Source organism: Ovis canadensis, chromosome X (genome assembly GCF_042477335.2).
Source record: "Ovis canadensis isolate MfBH-ARS-UI-01 breed Bighorn chromosome X, ARS-UI_OviCan_v2, whole genome shotgun sequence".
In the NCBI taxonomy this organism is placed as follows: Eukaryota; Metazoa; Chordata; class Mammalia; order Artiodactyla; family Bovidae; genus Ovis; species Ovis canadensis.
Genome location: NC_091727.1, coordinates 62379366 through 62406624, shown reverse-complemented (window position 1 = coordinate 62406624; position 27259 = coordinate 62379366). Strand labels below are relative to the sequence as shown.

At 38.0% G+C, this 27259-nt stretch overlaps 1 protein-coding gene across 6 annotated transcripts in view; it reads left to right on the top strand.

The window, feature by feature from the left end:
- Positions 1 to 27259, top strand: part of OPHN1 (oligophrenin 1) — a 585383-nt gene that overhangs the window by 250012 nt on the left and 308112 nt on the right. For all 6 annotated transcript variants that reach the window (XM_070290276.1, XM_070290278.1, XM_070290274.1 and 3 more), the window contains exon 6: positions 20667 to 20768. In XM_070290276.1, coding sequence (XP_070146377.1) covers positions 20667 to 20768 — 102 coding nt within the window. The remainder of the gene's footprint in view (positions 1 to 20666; positions 20769 to 27259) is intronic.

Genomic DNA, 27259 nt, shown 5'->3' with positions numbered 1-27259 from the left:
ATAGACTTCTTCAATGCAGAGTTGCCACAAGCCTTTAATTTGTGAAAAAATGCAGTATCTGTGAAGAACAGTAAATCAAAGTGCATAAAAGGAGGTCTATTTGTATTTTGGATATTTTATTTGTGGTTGCCATGGGGATTACCTTTAATATACTAAATTTATATCAATTAAATTTTAATTCTTACTGACTTAACTTCAGTAACATACAAATACTTTGCACCTTCTCCTTGTATTGTCACGTTTAAAAATTACATTTTTTTACATTATTTGCCCATTAACATAGATTTATTGTTATTTTATGCATTTGCCTTTTAAATGCTATAGTAAATGAATAAGCAGAATTACAAAACAAAAACACTAATCTGTTCTATGTATATATAGTTATTTTTACTGGCAAATTTAATGTTTTCATATGGCATAGAGTTGTTGTCTAGTGCTGGCTCATTAACACTTGAATGACTCCCCTTATTATTTCTTGTAGGGCAGGTCTACTGATAATGAAGTTTCTCAGCTTTTGTTTGATAGGCAATGTCCATAGTTTTTGAAGGTCATTTTTGCCATATATTGAATTCTTGGTTATCAGGGATTTTTGTTTTGTTTTGCTTTTAACCCTTTTATATGTCATCCATCTGCTTTCTGGCCTCCTTGGTTTATGAGGAGAAATTGACTGTTAATCTTACTGAGGATTTTTTTACATGACAAATTGCTTCCTTTATGCTGCATTCAAAAATGTCCCTCCGATTTTAGGTTTCAAAAGAAAGAAATGTTAAGTGTGTTACCAGTGTATATGTCTTTGAATCTATCCTATTGGAATTTGTTGAGATTCTTGGAGGCATAGACTCATGTCTTTCATCAAATTTGGGTTTTGTACCTTGAGTTCCACATTAGGTGAAACAGAGAAAAGTGCTTTCTTTAGTCCTTCAGGTAGTGCCCAGACAGTTTAGAATAGACATACATAATAATTTGCAAATAATGCCTGTTCTGCTGCTTCCCTAACCAGGGACACCAGTGCATGAGTGAGAATGTGGTCTAACATCTTCAAGATAACCATCAAGCTAACTAACTGCTGTGTGAACAATGCATAGTAGTAGGGCTAAAGTGCTATCAACTATGCCAGATGGGAAGCTACTGCAGTCATCCAGGTGAAAGATGAGTGTGGTCTTAACTTAAGTGGCAGTAGTAGAGATGGTGATAATCATCACTATCTATCACTGTAGATGAGAAGTGAGTCTATACTGCCTACAATAACTTGGTGAGTTAGAAATCTACCTGCTCACTTCTTCCTGCTTTCACTCAAAACTCTTACTTTGAAGCAACTATCCCTATTATTAATGCCTATTGCTGGAGGTTTTATAACATATAATCAAATTGCAGTGTTGAGAGGTATGAACACAAAATAGTTTAAACCTTATTCCGTATTTCCTTTTAAATAAATTTCTGTTTTTTTTAAAGTGAATTATATGTACTCATTGTTTAAAGAATGAGGCATATAGTATACTAGAAAATATAAATCATGGAAAAACCTTTTGCTGGAAATTACCTAGAGATAAACAGGTTAACATTTTGATGAACCTCTGTTCAAGCCTGCCCCCTCAGCCCCTTTCTTTCAGTGCCCACTGCTTTTGCTTGTTTCTACTTTCTACCTGATACCTAATGCTAACATCAAATATATATATATGTATACATACACATACAAATGCTGATATATGTTCATTGTTGTTGTTTTTCAGTCACTAAGTTGTGTCCAGCTCTTTGTGACCCCATGGACTGCAGCACGCCAGGCTTCCCTGTAATTCACCATCTCCCAGAGTTCACCCAACTTCATGTCCATTGAATCAGTGATGCTATCCATGCATCTCATACTCTGACACCCACTTTTCCTCTTGCCTTCAATATTTCCCATCATCTGTATCTTTTCCAATGTGTTGGCTGTTCACATCAGATTCAGCATCAGTCCTCCCAATGATTGTTCAAGGTTGGTTTCCTTTAGGATTAACTGTTTTGATCTCCTTGCTGTCCAAAGGACTCTCAAGAGTCTTCTCCACCACCACAGTTCAAAAGCATCAATTCTTCAGCACTCAGCCTTCTTTATGATCCAACTCTCACGTCTGTACATGACTATTGTAAAGACCATAGTTTTGACTATACAGACCTTTGTTGGCAAAATGATGCGTTTGCTTTTTAGTATGCTGTCTAGGTTTGTCATAGCCCTCCTAAGAAGCAAGTGTCTTCTAATTTCATGGCTGCAGTCACCGTCCATAGTGATTTTGGAGCCCAGGAAGAGAAAATCTGTCATTTCTTCCACTTTTCCTCTTCCTATTTGCCATGAAAGAATGGGACTGGATACCATTATCTTAGTTTTTTGAGTTATAAATGTTGAGTTATAAATCAGCTTTTTCGCTCTCCTCCTTCACCTTCATCAACAGGTTCTATAGTTCCTCTTCACTTTCTTCCATTAGAGATTATCTGCATATCTGAGATTATTGATATTTCTGCATATCTGAGATTATTAATATTTCTCCTGGCAATCTTCATTCCAGATTGTAACTCATCCAGCCTGCATTTCGCATGATGTATCCTGCATATAACTTAAATAAATAGGGTGACAATATACAGCCTTGTCATACTCCTTTCCCAATTTTTAACCAGTCAGTTATTCCATGTATGGATCTAACTTGCTTCTTGACCCACATACGGGTTTCTCAGGAGATAGGTTAGATGGTCTGATTTTCCTATCTCTTTAAGAATTTTCCACATTTTGTTGTGATCCACACTGTCAAAAGACTTTCACATAGTCAATGAAACAGAAGTAGATGTTTTTGTTTTTGTTTTTTGAATTCTTTTGCTGTCTCTATAATCCAACGAATGTTGGCAATTTGATCTCTCATTCCTCTGCCTTTTTTAAACCCATTTTGTGCATCTGGAAGTTCTTGATTCAAGTACTGCTGAAGCCTAGCTTGAAGGATTTTGAGCATAACCTTACTAGCAATTATCTGGTAGTTTGCACATTCTTTTTCATTGCCCTTCTTTGGAATTGGGTAAAAACTGACCTTTTCCAATCCTGTGGCCACTACTGGGTTTTCCAAATTTGCTGACATATTGAGTGCAGCACTTTAACAGCATCATCTTTTATTTTAAATACTAAAATATATGAGCTGAAATTCCATCACTTCACTAGCTTTATTGGTAGTAATGATTCTTAAGACTCACTTAACTTCACACTCCAGGATGTTTGGCTTGAGGTGAGTAACTACACTATCATGGGTATCTGGGTCATAAAGACCTTTTTTTGTACAGTTCTTCTGTGTATTCTTTCTCCTTCTTTTTAATCTCATCTGTCTCTGTTAAGGCTTATTGTTTCTGTCCTTTATCATGTGTATCCTTGCATCAAATGTTACTTTGATATCTTCAATTTTCTTGAAGAGATTTCTAGTCTCCCATTCTATTGTTTTCCTGTATTTCTTTGCATTGTTCATTGAAGAAGGCCTTCTTATCTCAACTTGCTATTCTCTGGAACTCTGCATTCAGTTGGGTATATCTTTCCCTTTCTTACTTGCTTTTCACTTCTTTTCTCAGCTATTTGTAAAGCCTCCTCAGACAACCACTTTGCCTTCTTGCATTTATTTTCATTTGGGATGGTTTTGTTCACTGCCTTTTGTACAGTGTTATGAACCTCTGTCTATAGCTCTTCAGGCACTCTACCAGATCTATTACCTTGAATCTATTTGTCACCTCCCCTGTATAATCATAAAGGATTTGATTTAGTTCATACCTGAATGGCCTAGTGGTTTTCCCTACTTTCTTTAGTTTTAAGCCTGAATTTTGCTATAAGGAGCTGATGATCTGGAGCACAGTCAGCTCCAGGTCTTGTTTTTGCTGACTGTATAGAGCTTTTCCATCTGCAGCTGCAAATAATGTAATCAATCTGATTTCAGTACATCCATCTGCATGTGTATGTGTATATATGCATAATTATAGATAATTTTACATTATTGGAATCATATGTCATGCTGCTTTGTAACTTTTGTATTCTACTTACTGATCTCATGGCCATCACTCTATGTCAATAAATATAAATGACAATGACTCATGATGTTCTCTTATATAAATAAGTTATAATTTAGGAAACATGCTATTTTTAGGTTTTGTTTGATTTTTCTCTTACTAGTAATTTAATAAGACATCCTCATGATAAATGAAATTAATGAAGTAGTTAAAACAGTAATTGTATTGGAAGATTTTATGTGCCTCTCAGAGATCAATTGTAATAGAGTAAAATAAGCAGCAATACTAGTTGCTGCTGCTGCTGCTGCTGCTGCTAAGTCACTTCAGTCATGCCTGACTGTTTAACTCCAGAGACGGCAGCCCACCAGGCTCCCCCAACCCTAATCTTGAGATATTCTAAATACACAGAGGATAAACAGAAGATATATATTCTTTTTGAGAATACAGGGAACATTTACAAAAGTAAAGTATATATTAGGCTATACAGGAAGCCTCTCATATTCCAAGGAATCAATATCATATAGACTGTGTTCTCCAACCATGATCATAAAACTGAAAATTAATTATATAAATATTAAAATATCCCATGTTTGGGAACTATCATAATGTTTAATATTCTTTGAGTTAAAAAAGGAAATACATTTTAGAATGGAATAGTGAAATTGCTATACATCAGCATTTGCGGAAAACTATTTAATACTTGAAATATATTGGTCATCAAGCAAAGGTTAAAAACAAATTTGATGAGCATTTAATTGAATACATTGGAAATAGCAGAGAACACCCAATGTAACAAGACAGACTCAACATATAAGAGTTAAGGGTAGAAATTAAATAAGTTAAAAGATTACTAGAATAACAATAAAAATAGCAGAGATTATTAACAAGTCAAAATTGAAAGCCTGAAAAGTTTAGCAAGATAAACCACCTGTAGGACTGATGAAGGAAAAAGATGTAAAGAAAAAAATACAAATATAGAATAAAATAAATGGAATATTATAAATACAATGGATTTTTTAAAAGACAAAAGAATTATCAATAGCTATATGATAACATATTTGAAGGATTAAATTCCTAGAAAATATAAAATTACAAAAGTGGCACAAGAAAAAAATAGTCAGTGGACTAATACATTTTATTTTTTTAACTACTTGCTTATTTTATTTATTTTTTAATATAAATTTACTTATTTTAATTGGAGGCTAACTACAATAGTGTAGTGGTTTTGCCATACATTGTCTTGAATCCATCAGGGGTGTACATGTATTCCCCATCCTGAACCCCCCTCCCACCTCCCTCCCCATGCCATCCCTCTGGGTCATCCCAGTGCACCAGCCCTGAGTACCCTGTCTCATGCATCAAACCTGGACTGGCAATTCATTTCACATATGATAATATACATGTTTCAGTGCCATTCTCCCAAATCATCCCACCCTCACCCTCTCCCCCAGAGTTCAAAAGACTGTTCTATACATCTGTGTCTCTTTTGCTGTCTCGCGTATAGGGTTATCATTACCATCTTTCTAAATTCCATATATATGCATTAGTATACTGTATTGGTGTTTTATTCTCTGGTTTACTTCAGTCTGTGTAATAGGCTCCGTTTTCATCCACCTCATCAGAACTGATTCAAATTTATTCTTTTTAATGGCTGAGTAATATTCCATTGTGTATATGTACCACAGCTTTCTTATCTATTAGTCTGCTGATGGACATCTAGGTTGCTTCCATGTCCTGTCTATTATAAACAGTGCTGCGATGAACATTGGGCTACATGTTTCTCTTTCAATTCTGGTTTCCTCAGTGTGTATACCCAGCAGTGGTATTGCTGGGTCATATGGCAGTTCGGTTTCCTGTTTTTTATGGAATCTCCACACTATTCTCCATAGTGGCTATACTAGTTTGCATTCCCACCAACAGTGTAAGAGGGTTCCCTTTTCTCCACACCCTCTCCAGCATTTATTGCTTGTAGACTTTTGGATAGCTGCCATTTTGACCGGCATGAGATGGTACCTCATTTTGGTTTTGATTTGCATTTCTCTGATAATGAGTGATGTTGAGCATCTTTTCATGTGTTTGTTAGCCATCTGTATGTCTTCTTTGGAGAAATGTCTGTTTAGTTCTTTGGCCCGTTGTTAGAGTGGGTCGATTATATTTCTAGAATTGAGCTGCAAGAGTTACTTGTATATTTTTGAGATTAATTCTTTGTCAGTTGCTTCATTTCCTCTTATTTTCTCCCATTCTGAAGGCTATATTTTCACCTTGCTTATAGTTACCTTTGTTGTGCAAAAGCTTTTAAGTTTAATTAGGTCTGATTTGTTTATTTTTGCTTTTATATCCAATACTCTGGGAGGTGGGTCATAGAGGATCCTGCTGTGATTTATGTCAGAGAGTATATTGCCTATGTTTTCCTCTAGGAATTTTATAGTTTCTGGTCTTAATCTATTTTGAGTTTATTTTTGTGTATGGTGTTAGAAAGTGTTCTAGTTTCATTCTTTCACAAGTGGTTGACCAGTTTTCCCAGCACCACTTATTGAAGAGAATGTCTTTTCTCCATTGTGTATTCTTGCCTCCTTTGTTGAAGATAAGGTGTCCATAGGAGTGTGGATTTATCTCTGCACTTAATATTTTGTTCCTTTGATCTATATTTCTGTCTTTGTGGCAATACCATACTATCTTGATGACTGTAGCTTTGTAGTATAGCCTGAAGTCAGGCAGGTTGATTCTTCCAATTCCATTCTTCTTTCTTCAGATTGTTTTTGCTATTCGAGGTTTTTTTGTATTTCCATACAAATTGTGAAATTATTTGTTCTAATTCTGTGAAAAATACTGTTGGTAGCTTGATAGGGATTGCATTGAATCTATAGATTGCTTTGGGGGTAGTATGCTCATTTTCACTATATTGATTCTTCCAATCCATGAACATGGTTTATTTCTCCATCTATTTGTGTTCTCTTTTATTTCTTTCATCAATGTTTCATAGTTTTCTATATATAGGTCTTTTATTTCTTTTTAGGTCGGTATATTCCTAAGTATTTAATTATTTTCATTGTAATGGTGAATGGAATGGTGAATGGAATGGTGAATGGAATGGTGAATGGAATTGTTTTCTTATTTTCTCTTTAGGTTTTCTCATTGTTAGTGTATAGGAATGCAAGGGATGTCTGTGTGTTAATTTTATATCCTGCGACTTTACTATATTCATTGGTTAGCTCTAGTAATCTTCTGGTGGAGTCTTTAGGGCTTTCTGTGTAGAGGATCATGTCATCTGCAAACAGTGAGAGTGTTTCTTCTTCTTTTCCAATCTGGACTACTTTTATTTCTTTTTCTGCTCTGATTGCTGTGGCCAAAACTTCCAAAACTATGTTGAATAGTAGTGGTAAGAGTAGGCACCCTTGTCTTGTTCCTGACTTTATGGGAAATGCTTTCAATTTTTCACCATTGAGGATAATGTTTGCTGAGGGTTTGTCATATATAGCTTTTATTATGTTGAGGTATGTTCCTTCTATGCCTGCTTTCTGGAGGGGTTTTATCATAAATGGATGTTGAATTTTGTCAAAGGCTTTCTCTGCATCTATTGAGATAATCACGTGGTTTTTATCTTTCAATTAGTTAATGTGGTGTACTAATGTGGTTGATTGTTTTGTGGATATTGAAGAATCCTTGCATCCCTGGGATAAAGCCCACTTGGTCATGATGTATGATCTTTTTAATATGTTGGATTCTCTTTGCTAGAATTTTGTTAAGAATTTTTGCATCTATGTTCATCAGTGATATTGGCCTGTATTTTTATTTTTTTGTGACATCTTTGTCAGGTTTTGGTATTAGGGTGATGGTGGCTTCATAGAATGAGTTTGGAAGTTTACCATCCTCTGCAATTTTCTGGAAGAGTTTGAGTAGGATAGATGTTGGCTCTTCTCTAAATTTTTGGTAGAATTCATCTGTGAAGCTGTCTCGCCCTAGGCTTTTGTTCGCTGGAAGATTTCTGATTATAGTTTCAATTGCTGTGCTTGTGATGGGTCTGTTAAGATTTTCTATTTCTTCCTGGTTCATTTTTGGAAAGTTCTACTTTTCTGAGAATTTGTCTAATTTTTCCAAGTTATCCATTTTATTGGCATATAGTCGCTGATAGTAGTCTCTTATGGTCCTTTGTATTTCTGTGTTGTCTGTTTTGATTTTTCCATTTTTGTTTCTAATTTTGTTGATTTGATTCTTCTCCCTTTGTTTCTTGATGTTTCTCCACAGTGAGGGACACCTGGAGAGGTACACAGAGTTACATGGAGAAGAGAAGAGGGCAGAAGGAGATAGAGTTGACCAGGAGGAGAAGAGGGGTATCAAAAGGGGAGAGAGCAAGCTAGGCAGTAATCACTTCCGTATGTGCTTTCCATAGTCTGGACCCCTCAGAGATGTTCACAGAGTTACACAGAGGAGAGAAGAGGGAGGAAGGAGACAGAGGTGGCCAGGAGGAGAAAAGGGGGAATCAAAAGGGACGAGACAGATCCATCTAGTAATCAGTTCCCTAAGTGTTCCCCACAGCCCAGAACATACTAAAGAGATTCACAGAGTTGGGTAGAGAAGAGAAGAGGGAGCAAGGAGATAGAGGCGACCTGGTGTAGAAAAAGGAGATTCAAAAGGGGAATAGAACAATCAAGCCAGTAATCTCACTCCCACGTCAAAATGGGTACTGAAGATTGGATTCTTAAAGGTACAAAATTGATAAGAAATACCAAAAAGCAAAGATTTAAAATCTAGAGTAGATGTTAGATTCTCAAAAATACAATATTAAAAAAACAAAATTCACAAAAATTATAAAATATATATATGAAATTTGCTTTAAAAGTAGGGGTTTTTTTTGCAAGGTAATAGTAGCTTAGAAAAATGAAAATTAAAGGAGTAATAGAGGACTTAAAAATTTAAAAAAAATAAGTTTAGAAAAATGATAATAGTAAAAATATATCTAGGAATTTCTCTGGAGCTGTTGTGGATAGTGTGGGGTCAGTTCATTTTCAGGTCATTCATTGATCCAGCTTATACCTCTCAAGATCTATAGGCCCCTTCCTATGTGGTTGGTGCTAACTACAGGGTTTTAATCTGTTGCACCTGTCACTTCCAAAGCAGTTCCCTCTGTTTATTTTAGCTTCTTCTGTTTGCTGGTCTATTCAGTGTCTAATTTCCACCCTGACACAAGGGGGCGATGGTGATCACTTTTTTAGGCTCACTTGTTCAGTCGTGCTGTGGGGAGGGAGGAACACTGGGAAGAAATATCACTGGCATGTGTGGGGAATGCTCGCAGTTTTAGCTACTTTGGGTATGACCCCACTCACGGCGTGTGTGCTTTCATGGTCTACACTTCTCAGGCTCTAGGTTGCTCTGCTGGGAACTGTCTGAGGCAGGCCCTGGTTTGCTTGCCCTTCCCATGTCTGAGCTACTCAGGCTCAGGTTCTTGGCTACTCCACAAAGGCACAGACTCAGTTGGGCCTGTGTTTTGTGCGCTTCCCAGGTCCAAGTAGCTCAGGTGAGCAGGTGCTTGGTGAGCACAGTCACCCCGAGGTGGAGGGTTCGTCTTATCGCCTCCCCCGTCCCAGCTGCTCAGTTTTCCTGGGTGTGCCACAGGTGCGCCTTCTCAGGTGTGCTGTGTGTCTCTTCTGGGGATCTGGTCTCTGGCTGTGACTCTCCCAGTGGATGTCAGCTATTCAGAATCCCAAGAAGTCTTGGTTAGCAATGAAGCCTGCTTGCATTTTGGTAGAGGATGCCTCTCTGGGGCCAAGATTGCCCCCTTCTGGCTCTAGCTGCCTCTGCCTGCCCGTCTCATGTGGGGAATGGGCCAGTCTGCAGCCTGCTAGCTCTGCTCAGTCCTTTGTTCTGTGAGCATTCCTGACAGTGTCTTAGGTTAGAGCTTTTCACAGTACAGTTCTATCTCTGTCTCTCTCTCTCTCTTTTTTTTCCTCTCTCTCTGGCTATCCCACAGTCTGGGTTGCTATCTCATGTTAGTTCCCTCAGAGTGCCCTTGGGGCATTCAGGTCTGGTCCTTAGCCTAAGCAATGCAGCCCAAGCCTCCCTGTCCAGCCCCCGCTTGCTTGTGGTGGATGCAAGCATCTGGCCTGCTTCTGCTCTGGGAGTTGCTGTTAGGCAGGTAATCTGTGGGTTTTAATTATTTATTTATTTTTCCTCCCAGTTATGTTGCCCTTTGAGATTCCAAGACTCACCACAGACCTGCCGGTGAGAGTGTTTGCTGGTGTTTGGAAGCTTCTCTCTTTTTTAAGACTTTCTTCCCAGGAGGGATCTCCGTCCCTACCTCTTTTGTCTCTCTTTTTATCTTTTATATTTTTTCCTACCTTCTTTTGAAGACAATGTGCTGCCTTTCTGGGTTCTTGATGTCCTCTGCCAGCATTCAGAAGTTGTTTTGTGGAATCTGCTCAGTGTTCAAATGTTCTTTTGATGAATTTGTGGGGGAGAAAGTGGTCTCCCCATCCTATTCCTCTGCCATCTTGGGACCGCCTAGACTAATCCATTTTAAAGAAATTGAAATAGAAGACAAAGATGTCCTCTTCTCTTTAATCACCAACAAAAAAAGTGGTCCTAGTTGGCTTTGTTGGTGAGTTGTAACAAGCAATTAAGATAACAGTTAATTGTTATTGGTATATAAATTATTCCAAGGAATAACATAAGAGTGAAAGCTCTCAGAATAATTTATAGTAGTATCATAATTTTGATTTCAAAAATGAGATAAAAAAATCATCCCATTTTGCTTATGAACATAGGTGAACTCTGAAGAATGAAATTAAAAAAGCAAAACAGAGACATATTTCATGTTCATGGATAGGAAAACAATGTCAAAATGTAAGTTCTTTCCTACTTTAATATAGAGATTTAGTGCAATCCAAATCAAATTCCTAGCAAGTTATTTTGTGGTTAACAGCAAAATTAATCTAAAGTTTATATGGAAAGGCAAATATACCTAGTAGCCAACACAACATTTGTGGTTTTGTTGTTCAGTTGCTCAGTCATGTCCGACTCTTTGTGACCCCATGGACTGCAGCACGCCAAACTTCCCTGTCCTTCATCATCTCCTGGTGCTTGCTCAAACTCATGTTCATTGACTTGGTGATGCCATCCAACCATTTTGTCTTCTCACACCCACTTCTCCTGCCTTCAGTCTTTCCCAGCATCAAAGTCTTTTCCAATAAGTAAGCTCTTCACATCTGGTATCCAGGGTATTGGAACTTCATTTGTGGCTTAGAGGAACAAAATTGGAAGACTAGCACTATCCGAGAAGGGGATGACAGAGGATGAGATGATTGGATGGCATCACTGACTCAATGGACATGAGTTTGAGTAAACACTGGAAGTTGGTGATAGACAGGGAGGCCTGGTGTGCTGCAATCCATGGGGTGGCAAAGAGTCGGACACGACTGAGTGACTGAACTAAATTGAACTGAACACTCTGACTACAAGGCTTAATATAAAACTATAGTAATGAAGACACTGTGGTATTGGTGAAAGAACAGACAGATCAATGGAACAATCTCGAAAGCCCAGATATAACACATATAAATATGGTCAACTGATCTTTGACATCATGGCATCTGGTCCCATTATTTCATGGCAAATAGATGGGAAAACAGTGGAAACAGTGAGAGACTTTACTTTTTTGAGCTCCAAATAGAGATGGTGACTGCAGCCATGAAATTAAAAGGCACTCTCTCCTTGGAAGAAAAGCTATGATCAACCTAGATAGCATATTGAAAAGCAGAGACATTACTTTACCAACAAAGATCTGTTTAGTCAAACTACGATTTTCCAAGTAATCATGTATGGATGTGAGAGTTGGACTTTAAAGAAAGATGAGTGCCAAAAAATTGATGCTTTTGAACTGTGGTGTTGGAGAAGACTCTTGAGAGTCCCTTGAACAGCAAGGAGATCCAACCAGTCCATCCTAAAGTAGCTCAGTCCTGAATATTCATTGGAAGGAGTGATGCTGAAGCTGAAACTCCAGTACTTTGGCCACCTGATGCAAAGAGCCAACTCATTGGAAAAGACCCAGATGCTGGAAAAGATTGAAGGCAGGGGAGAAGGGGACGACAGAGGATGAGATGGTTGGATGGCATCACTGACACAGTGGACATGACTTTGCGTAGGCTCTGGGAGTTGGTGATGGACAGGGAAACCTGGCATGCTTCAGTCCATGGGATTGCAGAGTCAGACATGACTGAGTGACTGAAGTGAACTGAACTGATCTTTGACAATGGAGCAAAGAAAATACAATGAAGCAAAGGTAATCTTTTCCACAATTGATGCTGGGAGTTGCATGACATTCACAGACACACACAAAAGAATCCACATGCAAAAGAAACCTTACCACTTCACAAAAATTGACTCAAAATAGGTCATAGGCCTAAGTATAAAGTGCAGAATTATGAGCCTTCTAGAAGATAAAATAGGCAGAAAAAAAACTAGATGATTTGGGGGATGATGATGACTTTTCAGATACGATATCAAAGGCATAAATCATGAAAGAAATAATTGTTAACATAGACTTCATTAAAATTAAAACTACACCATTGAAAACAATGTCAAGTGAGTGAGAAGACAAGCCAAAGACTGTGAGAAAATATTTGCAAAAGACATCTGATAAAGATATATATGGACAACTCTTAAAGATCAACAGGAAGAAAGCAAACAACTGGATTAAATATGGGCTAAAGAACTTAATAGACACCTCGCCAAAGAAGATATACCTATTGAAAAATTACCATATGAAAAGATTTTCTGCATCATGAAAGGTATTATTGAAACAAGAATAATACTCTCTGTAAAGGAGATACCTGGTAAAATGGCCAAAATCCAGAACACTGATGAGGGTGTGAAGCAACAGGAACTTTCATTTACCAGTGATGGGAATGTAAAATGGTACAGCTACTTTGGCTTCCCAGGTGAGGCTAGTGGTAAAGAACCCACCTGCAAATGCAGGAGACATCTGAGACTCAGGTTCTATCCCTGAATCAGGAAGATCCCCTGGAGAAGGGCATGGCAAACCACTCCAGTATTCTTGCCTGGAAAATCCCATGGACAGAGGAGCCTGTTGGGCTACAGTCCATAACTGTCGAGTCAGACATGACTGAAGCGACTTAGCAGGGACAGCTACTTTGGAAACAGTTTGGCAGTTTCTTAGCAAACTAAACATACTTTTATGAACCAGCACTCCTTGCACTCCTTGAAGGTGTTGAAAACATATTCACTTAAAAACCTCCACATAGATGTTTATAGCAGCTTTATTCATACTTGCCAAAATCTGGAAGCAAATAGGATGCTCTTCAGTAGGTGAATGAGTACATAAATTGTGGTACATAGAGGCAATGCAATAGTATACACCACTGAAAAGAAATAAGCTATCAAGCCATGAAAGGAAATGAAGGAAATGTAAGTGCATATTGCTACGTGAAAGAAACCAATCTTCAAAGTTTACGTACTCTGTGGTTTCAATTCTGTGACATTGCAAAACTATGAAGATAGTAAAAAGATCAGGAGATGATGGGGGAAATCATGAATAAGTGGAGTACAGAGGATTTTTAGGGCAGTGAAAATATTCTTTATTTTACCACTATAATGATGGATATATGTAATTATGCACATGTCCATACCCATGGAATATACCACACCAAGTGAACACAAATGTTAGCTATGGAATTTGGGTGATTATGTGTTAATGTAGGTTCATCAGTGGTAACAAATGTACCACATTTGTGGGGGATGTTGTTACTGGGGAAGGCTATACTTGTAGGGAGTAGGTGGGAACTTCTGTAGTTTCTTAATTTTGCTGTGAACCTAAAACTGCTTTGAATAAATAAAGTCTTTGAAAAAAACAAAGACTTCTTTTACTTAATGAAAATAGAATGCTGAAGTATTAGCTAACTGAATCCAACAACAAAAATACACACACACACATACAACCACACACTCACACATTGAAGATATTGTGGTTCCAGATCCTTAAAGTGATTATTGCAACAAAATGAGTCACATGATTTCTTTTTGTTTCCCACTGCATATAAGTTACACCTACAGTATACTGTAGTCTACTAAGTATTCAATAGATTTATGTCTAAAAAAATAATGTATATAGCTTAATTTAAAAATAATGCTGTTGGAGAAATGATTGTAGTAAACGTACTAAACATGCGGTTGTCACAAAACTTTCGTCTGCAAAAAACACAATCTGCAAAGTTAAATAAAGCACAATGCAATAAAACAAGGAATGCATATATATGTGTGTGTGTATGCACATACACTTTATATATATATATATATATATATATATATATATATATATCAGGAATCCAAGGAAATCATCTTTAGAAATCAGTCATGTAATTCACTTAATTTTTAGTGTAAAGGAAAAAAAAATATCGTTATCTTCATCTAGAGTTGAAGGGAAAATTGTTAACTTAATAATGGTTATACAGATATTCCTCAACTTAGTAACGACGTTCAGCTTGATAGTGGTTCAATACTCATTCAATAGAAGCCATACTTCGAATTTTGAGTTTTGATGTTTTCCCTGGCTAGCCATATGTCCAACAGTACTCTTTTTCAATACTGGCAAGCTTCAGCTTCCAGTCAGCTATATATACATTCATGACGGTAAACAACTGATACACTTACATCCATTCTGTACCAACACAAACATTCTGTTTCTCACTCTCAGTATTCAGTTCAGTGCAGTCGCTCAGTCCTGTCCGACTCTTTGCGACCCCATGAATCGCAGTATGCCAGGCCTCCCTGTCCATCACCATCTCCCGGAGTTCACTCAGACTCACGTCCACCGAGTCTGTGATGCCATCCAGTTATCTCATCCTCTGTCGTCCCCTTCTCCTCCTGCCCCCAATCCCTCCCAGCATCAGAGTCTTTCCCAATGAGTCAACTCTTCTCATGAGGTGGCCAAAGTACTGGAGTTTTAGCTTCAGCATCATTCCTTCCAAAGAAATCCCAGGGCAGATCTCCTTCAGAATGGACTGGTTGGATCTCCTTGCAGTCCAAGGGACTCTCAAGAGTCTTCTCCAACACTACACTTCAAAAGCATCAATTCTTCGGCGCTCAGCCTTCTTCACAGTCCAACTCTCACATCCATACATGACCACTTGAAAAACCATAGCCTTGACTAGATGGACCTTTGTTGGAAAAGTAATGTCTCTGCTTTTCAATATGCTATCTAGGTTGGTCATAACTTTCCTTCCAAGGAGTAAGCGTCTTTTAATTTCATGGCTGCAAGCACCATCTACAGTGATTTTGGAGCCCCCAAAAGTAAGTCTGACACTGTTTCCGCTGTTTCCCCATCTATTTCCCATGAAGTGATGGGGCCGGATGCCATGATCTTTGTTTTCTGAATGTTGAACTTTAAGCCAACTTTTTCACTCTCCACTTTACTTTCATCAAGAGGCTTTTTAGCTCCTCTTCACTTTCTGCCATAAGGGTGGTATCATTTGCATATCTGAGGTTATTGATATTTCTCCCGGCAATCTTGATTCCAGCTTGTGCTTCTTCCAGCCCAGCGTTTCTCATGATGTACTCTGCATAGAAGTTAAATAAGCAGGGTGACAATATACAGCCTTGACGTACTCCTTTTCCTATTTGCAACCAGTCTGTTGTTCCATGTCCAGTTCTTATTGTTGCTTCCTGACCTGCATACAGGTTTCTCAAGAGGCAGGTCAGGTGGTCTGGTGTTCCCATCTCCTTCAGAATGTTCCACAGTTTATTGTGGTCCACACAGTCAAAGACTTTGACATAGTCAATAAAGCAGAAGTAGATGTTTTTCTGGAACTCTCTTGCTTTTTTCATGATCCAGGGGATGTTGGCAATTTGATCTGTGGTTTCTCTGCCTTTTCTAAAACCAGCTTGAACATCTGGAAGTTCACGGTTCATGTATTGCTGAAGCTTGGCTTAGAGAATTTTGAGCATTACTTTACTAGCATGTGAGATGAGTGCAATTGTGTGGTAGTTTGTGCATTCTTTGGCATTGCCTTTCTTTGGGATTGGAATGAAAACTGACATTTTCCAGTCCTGTGGCCACTGCTGAGTTTTCCAAACTTGCTGGCATATTGAGTGCAGCACTTTCACAGCATCATCTTTCAGGATTTGAAACCGCTCAACTGGAATTCCATCACCTCCACTGTCTTTGTTCAGAGTGATGCTTTCTAAGGCCCGCTTGACTTCACATTCCAGGATGTCTGGCTCTAGATTAGTGATCACACCATCATGATTATCTGAGTCATGAAGATCTTTTTTTACAGTTCTTCCGTGTATTCTTGCCACCTCTTCTTAATATCTTCTGCTTCTGTTAGGTCCAGACCATTTTTGTCCTTTATCGAGCCCATCTTTGCATGAAATGTTCCCTTGGTATCTCTAATTTTCTTGAAGAGATCTCTAGTCTTTCCCATTCTGTTGTTTTCCTCTATTTCTTTGCATTGATCACTGAGGAAGGCTTTCTTATCTCTCCTTGCTCTTCTTTGGAACTCTGCATTCAGATGCTTATAGCTTTCCTTTTCTCCTTTGCTTTTCTCTTCTCTTCTTTTCACAGCTATTTGTAAGGCCTCCTCAGACAGCCATTTTGCTTTTTTGCATTTCTTTTCCATGGGGATGGTCTTGATCGCTAACTCCTGTACAATGTCATGAACCTCCGTCCATAGTTCATCAGGCACTCTATCTATCAGATCTAGTCTCTTAAATCCAGTTCTCACTTCCACTGTATAATCATAAGGGATTTGATTTAGGTCCAGTAAAGTAGACTGGATATAATGCAACCTTCAACAAGTTACTTCACCTTTTTTGAACCTTAATTTCCTTTACAATGTGTACTTTTCAGGGTTGTGAAGACTTAATGAGATAAGAATTTTAAATACCTAGCAAACTGCCTGGCCTGATTTAGGCCTGAGTTAATGTTACCTTCCTCTCTGACATTTTTCCCTCTGGTTAAAATACATATTCCTCTTTTTAAAAAAAACAAATGAATTATCTCTATTTTTTAAAATTAATTAGTTGTTTTTTTAATTGAATGATAATTGCTTTACAGAATTTTGTTGTTTCCTTTCAATCCTCAACATGAATCAGCCATAGATACATATATGTCCCCTCCCTTTTGAACCTCCCGTCAATCTCCTTCCCTATCCCACCCCTCTTGGTTGATACAGTCCCTGTTTGAGTTTCCTGAGCCATACAGCAAATTTCCATTGGTCATCTATTTTACGTATGGTAAGGTAAGTTTGCAGGTGGTGATTGCAGCCATGAAATTAAAAGACTCTTACTCCTTGGAAGGAAAGTTATGACCAACCTAGATAGCATATTAAAAAGCAGAGACATTACTTAGCCAACAAAGGTCCGTGTAGTCAAGGCTATGGTTTTTCCAGTAGTCATGTATGGATGTGAGAGTTGGGCTGTGAAGAAAGCTGAGCGCCGAAAAGTTGATGCTTTTGAAGTGTGGTGTTGGAGAAGACTCTTGAGAGTCCCTTGGACTGCAAGGAGATTCAACCAGTCCATCCTAAAGGAGATTATTCCTGGGTGTTCATTGGAAGGAATGATGCTAAAGCTGAAACTCCAGTACTTTGGCCACCTCATGAGAAGAGTTCACTCTTTGGAAAAGACTCTCATGCTGGGAGGGATTGGGGGCAGGATGAGAAGGGGATGACAGAGCATGAGATGGCTGGATGGTATCACCAACTCGATGGACATGAGTTTGAGTGAACTCCGGGAGTTGGTGATGGACAGGGAGGCCTGTTGTGCTGCAATTCATGGGGTTGCAGAGTCGGACATGACTGAGCGACTGAACTGAACTGAATGTAAGTTTTTATGTTTCTCTTTCCTTATATCTCACCCTCTCCTGCCCTCTCCCCATGTCCATAAGTCTGTTCTCTATGTCTGTTTCTTCATTGCTGCCCTGTAAGTAAATTCTTCTGTACCATTTTTCTAGATTCCATATATATGCGTTAGAATATGATATTTATCTTTCTCTTTCTGACTTGCTTCACTCTGTATAGTAGTCTCTAACTTCATCCACCTCGCTAGAACTGACTGAAATATGTTCCTTTTTATGGCTGAGTCATATTCCATTGTGTATATGAACCACAACTTACTCATCCATTTATCTGTCTATGGACATCTAGGTTGCTTCCATGTTTTAGCTATTGTAAATAGTTCTGCAGTAAACAATGGGATACATATGTCTTTTTCAATTTGATTTTCTCAGAGTATATACCTAGGAGTGAAATTGCTGGGTCATATGGTGGTTTCATTCCTAGCATTTTTAAAAATTAATTTATTTTTTATTGATGGATAATTACTTTACAGAATTTTGCTGTTTTCTGTCAAACCTCAACATGAATAAGCCATAGATATACATATATCCCCTTCCTTTTGAACCTCCCTCCCATCTCCCTCCCCATCCCACCCCTCTAGGTTGATACTGAGTCCCTGTTTGAGTTTCCTGAGCCATATAGCAAATTCCATTGGCTATCTATTTTACATATGGTAATGTAAGCTTCCATGTTACTATTTCCAGTGTTCTTGCCTGGACAATCCCAGGGACAGGGGAACCTGGTGGGCTGCCGTCTATGGGGTCGTACAGAGTCGGACACGACTGAAGCGACTTAGCAGCAGTAGCAGCATGTTACTCTTTCTACTCTATCCATACATCTCACCCTCTCCTCCCCTCTCCCCATGTCCATAAGTCTATTCTCTACGTCTGTTTCTCCATTGCTGCCCTGTAAGTAAGTTGTTCAGTACCATTCTTTCTAGATTCTGTATATATGTGTTAGAATAAGGTGTTTATCTTTTTCTTTCTGACTTACTTCACTCTGTTCTAGGTTCTAGGTTCATCTACCTCATCAAAACTGACTCAAATGTCTTTCTTTTTATGGATGAGTAATATTCCATTATGTATATATACCACGGCTTCTTTATCCATTACTGTTGATGGACACCTAGGTTGCTTCCAGGTGCTAGCTATTGTAAATAGTACTGCAATGAACAATGAAATACATGTGTCTCTTTCAGTTTTGATTTCCTCATGGTATATGCCTCGGAGTGGGATTGCTGGGTCATATGGTGGTTTTATTCCTAGTTTTTTAAGGAATCTCCATACTGTCTTTCATAGTGGGTGTATCAAGTTACATTCCCACCAACAGTGTAAGAGCATTCCCTTTTCTCCATACCCTCTCCAGCATTTGTTGTTTGTAGACTTTTTGAGGATGGCCATTCTGGCTGGTGTAAGATGATATCTAACTATAGTTTTGATTTGTATTTCTCTAATAATGAGCGATGTTATACATCTTTTCATGTGTTTGCTAGGCTTCTGTCTGTCTTCTTTGGAAAAATGTCTGTTTAGGTCTTTTTCCCACTTTTTGATTGGGTTGTTTGTTTTTCTGGTATTGAGTTGTATGTGCTGCTTGTATATTTTGAAAATTAACCCTTTGTCAGTTGTTTTATTGATTTTCTCCCATTCTAAGGGTTGTCTATTTACCTTGCTTATAGTTTCCTTTGCTGGGCAAAAGCTTTTAAGTTTAATCAAGTCCCACTTGTTTACTTTTGTTTTTGTTTCCATTACTCTAGGAGGTGGATCAGAGAGGATCTTACTTTGATTTATGTTATGGAATGTTCTGCCTATATTTTCCTCTAAGAGTTTTATAGTTTCTGGTCTTACATTTACATCTTTAATTCATTTTGAGTTTATGTAAAAAGCACATTCTTGACAGATAAGAGGTCACTCAGTTTTGCCTTGGCTTCCTGCCCAGCAATAGATTGCCTCTAGAAATAAACCATGGGTGAGGTATATATATATTTTTTTCCTGTGTGTCACTTGCTTTGCCTCATCTAATACTTGGCACGCTATAGGTACTTAGTGAGTTTAGATTTCCTATGTGACAACACAAGCCTTTTACATGAATTTCCCAATGTGGTGCTGAGAGCATTGCAGGATGTCAGCATTAGTCTGTGACAAGCTAGCATTCTTAGTGCTCCTTTGGAGACTGTGTGATTTCTATTAATTGTTGTGCTGAGAGGCAGAGAGCTTAACACAAATAACGAATGAGTCATCCATCCCTCATAAGGCTTTTCAACTCCTAATTTTCAGTTAAGCCTTGCAGGATTTTTCCATATCTTTAACATCATCTTTTAACATGTAGTACTGAAATGCTTAAACAGTATCAAAAAACTTATAATTTACAGAGTCAGTCTTAGATTCCAATTTTCTTGGAAATGTTTTACTTATTATTAGACTGTATAAATGCATTATAGATTAACATTTGACAGGCATATTCACTGTTGAATATTGTGTTCCTTCTTCTTCTTTTCAAAAATTAATGTAGTTAATACATGTGAAAAATATTGAGGAGAGAAAAAAAATTAACTGGTATACAGGTGAATTTTAAGTGTCATTGTCTGAGCATTAGCTCCCAGAGCCTTTAGCTATACCAATAGTAACGAGCCTTTAGCTATACCAATAGTAACTACCCTTTGCGTAGGTGAAATTGTTCAAGGTTATATTTGAAGAAGCTGAAACTGCTGAGACAAAATCCTGACTTGCTTTTCTGACACTGTGTTGTTCATTCTCATTTCTGAGCAGATTGAATTAAAATCACAGACATCTTACTCTTTATCTTCTCTCCCACCTCTAGGAGCGGAAAAAGAAATTTGAAAAGGATGGAGAGAGGTTTTATTCCTTGCTGGATCGGCACTTACATCTGTCTTCCAAAAAGAAAGAATCTCAGTTACAAGAGGTATGTTCAAAAAGCCTGTCCCTGCCTTCTATTACCAGGTATGCCCTGGTACATGGCAGGTTCTTATTGCAAGGGTTGTCTCTTACTCTGCCTCAGCAGAGAACCATGTATAATGGTTGTGCTTGCAGATTCAACCATGACCAGAGTCTCAGGACTCCTGAGTTCTTAAGTCAGCTCCTCCACAAACTCACAGTGTTACCTTGGATAAGATATTTCTTTCCTGATCTCAGTTTCTTTGTCAAAGGAAGTGTGGTACTACTCACAGATCCCTTCCAGTTCTAAGTTTCTGATTGCAGATGAGGTTATAGAGTTAAATTAGCATTGTAGGACAGAAGAAGATGGTGGAGGAGTAAGATGGGGAGATCATCTGCCTCCCCACAAATACATAAAAAATTCATCAGAATATGGAACAAGTCCTACAGAACAACTTCTAAATGACAGCAGAAAACCCCAAACCTCCAAAAAAGGCAAGCAAATCTCCTCTGAATGAGGTAGGACAAAGGATAAACACACACTCACACACACACACACACACACACACACACAGACACACACACAGACACACACACACAAAGACAAAGGACTTCAGGGCGGGAGCTTGTGCCCCAAGAGAGGGAGGGAATCATGAAGGAGGAAAAGTTTCTGAGCACTTACAAAGCCCCTCACAGGTGAGACCAAGAGGGGAGCTGTGAAATCTCAGAGTGCTGTGCAACAGCAGCGACTCAGAAGGCAAAATACTGAGAAAGCTGCCTAACAGCACTTCTCAGTCCATAAGCAGCTCACACGCCCCAACCTGGAATTGGGGAGTAGCCATGCAGGGAGCCAAGCCTCCAATGAAGATTCCAGGGAGAGGTAGGGGGCTGGTGGCCATGACGATATGTGCTGAGAGTGCTACTTTGACAAGGCTGAGGAATTAGACATGCCTGCCACTGCCAAAGCCAGGAAAGGTGCTGGAAGCAACAGACAAAACACTACTAATACATTCTCAGTCCCAGAGGTTGCAGATTGCACCAGGCCATGAGCAGGCACAGGTTACTGCCCACACCTTGCAGGGAACTTAAACAGCTTGGCTTTTTCTAGAGACCCATGAACTGGGGTCCCTAGACCCCAGTTTTCTCTGGGAAAATTCACAAGCTGCCTTAGACTATAACAGCATCCAACAGCTTACTACTTTCACAGGCATTCCCCTGTACAACTTATATGTGGCTGCCATATCCTCCTCTCTCCCCAGCCCAAGAGAGCAAGTGAGCATTAATGAGCCTCAGCCTTCACTCTCTTTTGTCCAGGTGGGGAACAGACTGTGAACTCTAGGAGAAACTGAACTTTAGGAGCAACTATAAACTGAAATGATGCCAGATGTGATACTGACTCCATGCGGCCCACAAGTTTCAGAGACCTTCCTAGAAGTATTAGAAGACTTCGGTGTAGGTTTCACTGAGTATTCTGGGCTGCTGAGTGTTGCCTTCACCACTAGTATAGGGAACTTGTCTTTTGCGTTGTGTGGCTTGTGAGGTCTTGGAGCTTCAATAGGCAACGAGCCTAACCCCTGAGGTAGAGACGCAAGCCCAGGGCTTTGAACCACTAGAGTACACCTGACCCTAGGGAACATTAATGGATGAGAACCCTGAAAGGCCTCCATCTCAACACCAAAGCCAAACCCACCCAAAGGATAGCAAGCACCAATACCCAGATACCCCATGCTAATCCTTCAAGAAAACAGAAATAAAACATTACACGCTAGCAGACAGGCTGCCCAAAGTGACACTGAACCCATAGACACCCCAAAACCTACTACTGGACATGGTGCTACCCATCAGAGAGATGAGATCCAGCTCCATCAACCAGAACACAGGCACAAGTCCCCCCAACCAGGAAACCCTTACATGGCACTGGTCCAACCTCATTCATGGGTGACTGACTCCACAACTAAGAATAATGACCTTGAGACTTTATTATTTTTTTAAAAATCACAATCTTCATTTCCATTATATACTTTTACCTCTGCACTGGCCTTCTGTGGTGCTGTGGATTTTTTTTTCCTTTTTGAATTTTTTTTCTTCTGTTTGAATTTTTAAAAAATTATTCTTTCCTGCTGTAGTAGTTTAATATATTTAAATCATTTTTGCATACTTCTATTTAATCTCACTTTTCTTTTTTCTTCTTTTCTTCCTTTCTTTTTCTTTTTTTCCCTTATTTTATTCTTCTTTTTTCATCATGTTTGTTAATTTGTTTTGTTTTCTTTGCTTTATTCCCCAATTGGCACTCTGCTTTAGTTCTGTTTTCCAGTTTAAGTTTTAATTGGCTCTGTTTTTAATTGATTGATATATTTTTGGTTTCCTTTGTTTGCCAAGTCAATCTCTTGTACTTTCATTTCTTTGGAATATTTTTGTTATGTTTGTGTGTGTGTAAGTATGTATACATGTTCCACTGTTTTTGTAATTATCTGTCTGATTTGTATTTACCATTTGTCTGGGTTGGTCTTTTGTTTCTTTTAATGTTTTGTTATTTATCTCTGTGTGTTTGTTTTAATCCCATTGAATACCATAACAAAGAACTTCAGGAATCTCAGTCCCTTGACCAGGGATTGGGTCTGAGCCTTTAGAGTGGGAGTACTGAATCCAGGACCTCAGATTGCCAGAGAACTCCTAATCCCAGGGAGTATTAATTAGTGAGAAATTCCATGAAGGCCTACACCTGTATACAAAACCTAGTATCACACAGCTGCTGATGGCACCCAGTGCAGGATGCCTCACCCAGGCAACAAAGAAGACAAAAACACAAAAATAATCATCAGCAGACAGTATTCTCTCAGACACTCCAAAATATATCACCTCACACAACCCTGCCGATCAGAGGGGAGAAAATGCAGGCGCAAGTCACCCCCAACATGAAGGTAACACCAACCACTAGACCAACCTTAACAATTGAGGGCAGAACCCAAAAGGAAGAAGAAATACAACCATAAAGCCTTGGAAAAGAAGACCTCAAACACATTAAGTTAGAAAAAAATGAAAAAACAGAGAAATATAGCACAAATGAAGGAACAAGGTAGAATTTTACAGGACCAAATAAATGAAGAGAAAATAGGCAAACTACCTGAAAAAGAATTCAAAGTAATGACATTAAAGACATACTAAGGCCTCAAAAATAGAATGGATAAAATGTAAGAATAAATTAACACAATTAATAAGGACCTAGAGGAAATAAAGAGACAAACAGCACAATTACTGAAATTAAAAGTACTCTGGAAGGAATCAATAGTAGAATAACTGAGGCAGAACAGATAAGTGAGCTGGAAGATAGAATGGTGGAAATAACTGCTGAAGAGCAGAATAAAGGAATGGAATCAAAATAATTAAGGATAACCTCAGAGACATCTGGGACAATGTTAAATACACCAACATTCTAATTATAGTGATCTCAGATGAAGAAGAGAAAAGTAAAGGGTCTGAGAAAATTTTTGAAAAGGCTATGGTAAAAAAAAAAAAAATCTTCCTTAATATGGGAAAGAAAGTAGTCAATCAAGTCCAAAAAACGCAGAGAGTTCCATACAGGATAAACCCAAGGAGAAACATGTTAAGACACATACTAATCAAACTAACAAATAGTAAATACAAAGAAAAAAATTAAAAGCAGCAAGGGAAAAGGAACAAGTAATGTACAAGGGGAAACCCATATGATTAACAGCTGATCTTTCAGCAGAAACTCTGCAGGCCAGAAGAAAATAGCAGGATATATTTGAAGTACTGAACGAAAAAAAATGTATAACCAAGATTGCACTACCTGGCAAGGATCTCATTCAAAACTGATAGAGAAATCAAAAGTGTTACAGACAAGCAAAATTTAAATGAGTTTAGCACCACCAAACCAGCTTTACAACAAATGTTAAAGGTATTACTATAGGCAAGAAACACAAGAGAGAGAAGAGACCTAGAAAAACAAACCAAAACAATTATGAAAATGCCAGTAGGAACATATATAAAAATAATTACTTTAAATGTAAACAGATTAAACACCACAACTAATAAACTCAGAGTGGCTGAATGGATACAAAAACAAGACCCATATATATAATGTCTACAAGAAACCCACTTTAAGATCTAGCGACAGATAAAGACTGAAAGTAAGAGGATGAAAAAAGATGTTCTATGCAAATGGAAATCAAAAGAAAGCCAGAGTGTCAGTTCTCATATCAGACAAAACAGGCTTTAAAATAAAAAATATTACAAGAGATAAAAAAGGACAATATATAATGATCAATCCAAGAAGACATAAAAATTTTAAATATTTATGCACCCAACATTAGAACACCTCAATACATAAGGCAAACTCTAACGGACATACAAGAAGAAATTGACAGTAACACAATAATAGTAGGCGACTGTAACATCCCCCTTACATCATAGGACATATCATCAAATAAGAAAATTGATAAAGAAACACAAACCTTAATTGAAACTTTAAACAAAATGGACCTAATTGATATTTTCAGGACATTCCATCCAAATGCAGAAGAATACGCTTTCTTCTCAAGTGAACATGGAACATTCTCCAGGGTAGACCACATCTTGGATCACAAATCAAGCCCAAGTGAACTGACAAAAATTGGGATCATATCAAGCATCTTTCCTGACCACAACATTGTGAGACTAGATATCGGTTACAGAAGAAAAAAGACTGTGAAAGCACACACATGGAGATAAACAATACATTTCTAAGTAACGAATAGGTTACTGAAGGAAGAAGGGAAGTTAAAATATTCCTAGGTAAAAAAATGACAGCAAAAATATGACAACCCAAAGCCTGTGAGATGCAGCAAAAGCAGTTCTAAGAAGGAAGTTTATAGCAATACAATCTTACCTCAAAAAATAAGAAAAACATTGAATAGACAAATTAACTTTATGTGTCAAATAACAGCTGGAAAAAGAAAAACACAAAATATCAAAGTTAGTAGAAGGAAAGAAATCATAATGATCAGAGCAGAAATAAATGGAAAGAAATGAAGGAAACAATAGTAAAGATTAATAAAACTAAAAGCTGGTTCTCTGAGAACATAAACAATATCGAAAAAAACCGTTTTCCAGACTCATCAAGAAAAAAAGGCAGAAAAGTCAAATGAACAAAATTAGGAATGAAAAAGGAGAGGTTACAACAGGCAATGCAGAAATACAAAGGATCATAAGAGATAATTAAGAGCAACTATATGCCAAATATGGACAAGCTGGAGGAAATGGATAGATTCTTTGAAAAGTTCAGCCTTCCAAGATTGAACCAGGAAGAAATAGAAATTATGAATAAGCCAATCACAAATATTGAAATCAAAACTGTGATAAAAAGTCTCCCCATAAAACAAAGCCCAGGGCCAAATGGCTTCAGAGAATTCTGTCAAACATTTAGAGAAGAGCTAATGCCTATTCTTCTGAAACTCTTCCAAAAAATTGCAAAGAAAGGAATACTTGTGAATACATTCTGTGAGGTCACCATCACCCTGATGCAAAAACCAGACAAAGACATCACACACAAAAAAGAAAATTACAGGCCAATATCACTGATGAACATAGATGCAAACACCCTCAACAAAATTCTAGCAAACAGAATTCAACAAAAGATTAAAATATCATGCACCATGATCAAGTCAGGTTTATCCCAGTTATGCAAGGTTTCTTCAATAGACACAAGTCAATCAATGGGAGACATCATATTAATAAATAGATAAAATCCATATGAAAATCTCAATAGATACAGAAAAAAACTTTAACAGAATTCAATACCCATTTATGATAAAACTCTTCAAAAATTGGACATAAAAGGAACTTAACATAATAAAGATCATATACAGCAAACCCACAGCGAACATTATTCTCAATGGTAAAAAACTGAAAGCATTCCCTCTAAGATCAGGAGCAAGACAAGCCTGCCTACTCTCGCCACTATTATTTAACATAGTTTTGGAATTCTCAACTATGGCAATCAGAGAAGAATGAGAAATAAGGGGAATCCAGATTGGAAAGGTGACTAAGATTGGAAAGGAAGAAGTGAAACTCTATCTGCAGATGACATGATATTGTACATAGAAAATCCTAAAGATACTATAACAAAATTACTAAAGCTAATCAGCAAATTTAGTATCACAGGATACAAGATCAATACACAGAATGCCCACCATCAAAAAATCCACAAACTAGTGCTGGGGAGGATGTGGAGAAAATGGAATGCTCTTGCACTGTTGGTGGGAATGTAAATTGATACAGACACTATGGAGGACAGTATGGAGATTCCTGATAAAACTAGTAATAAAACTACCATATGACCCAGCGATACCACTTCTAGGCATATACCATGAGGAAACCAAAATTGAAAAAGACACATGTACCCCAATGTTCACTGCAGCACTATTTACACTAGCTGAGACGTGGAAGCAACCTAGATGTCCATTGACAGATGAGTGGATTAAGAAGCTATGGTACATATATACAATGGAATATTACTGA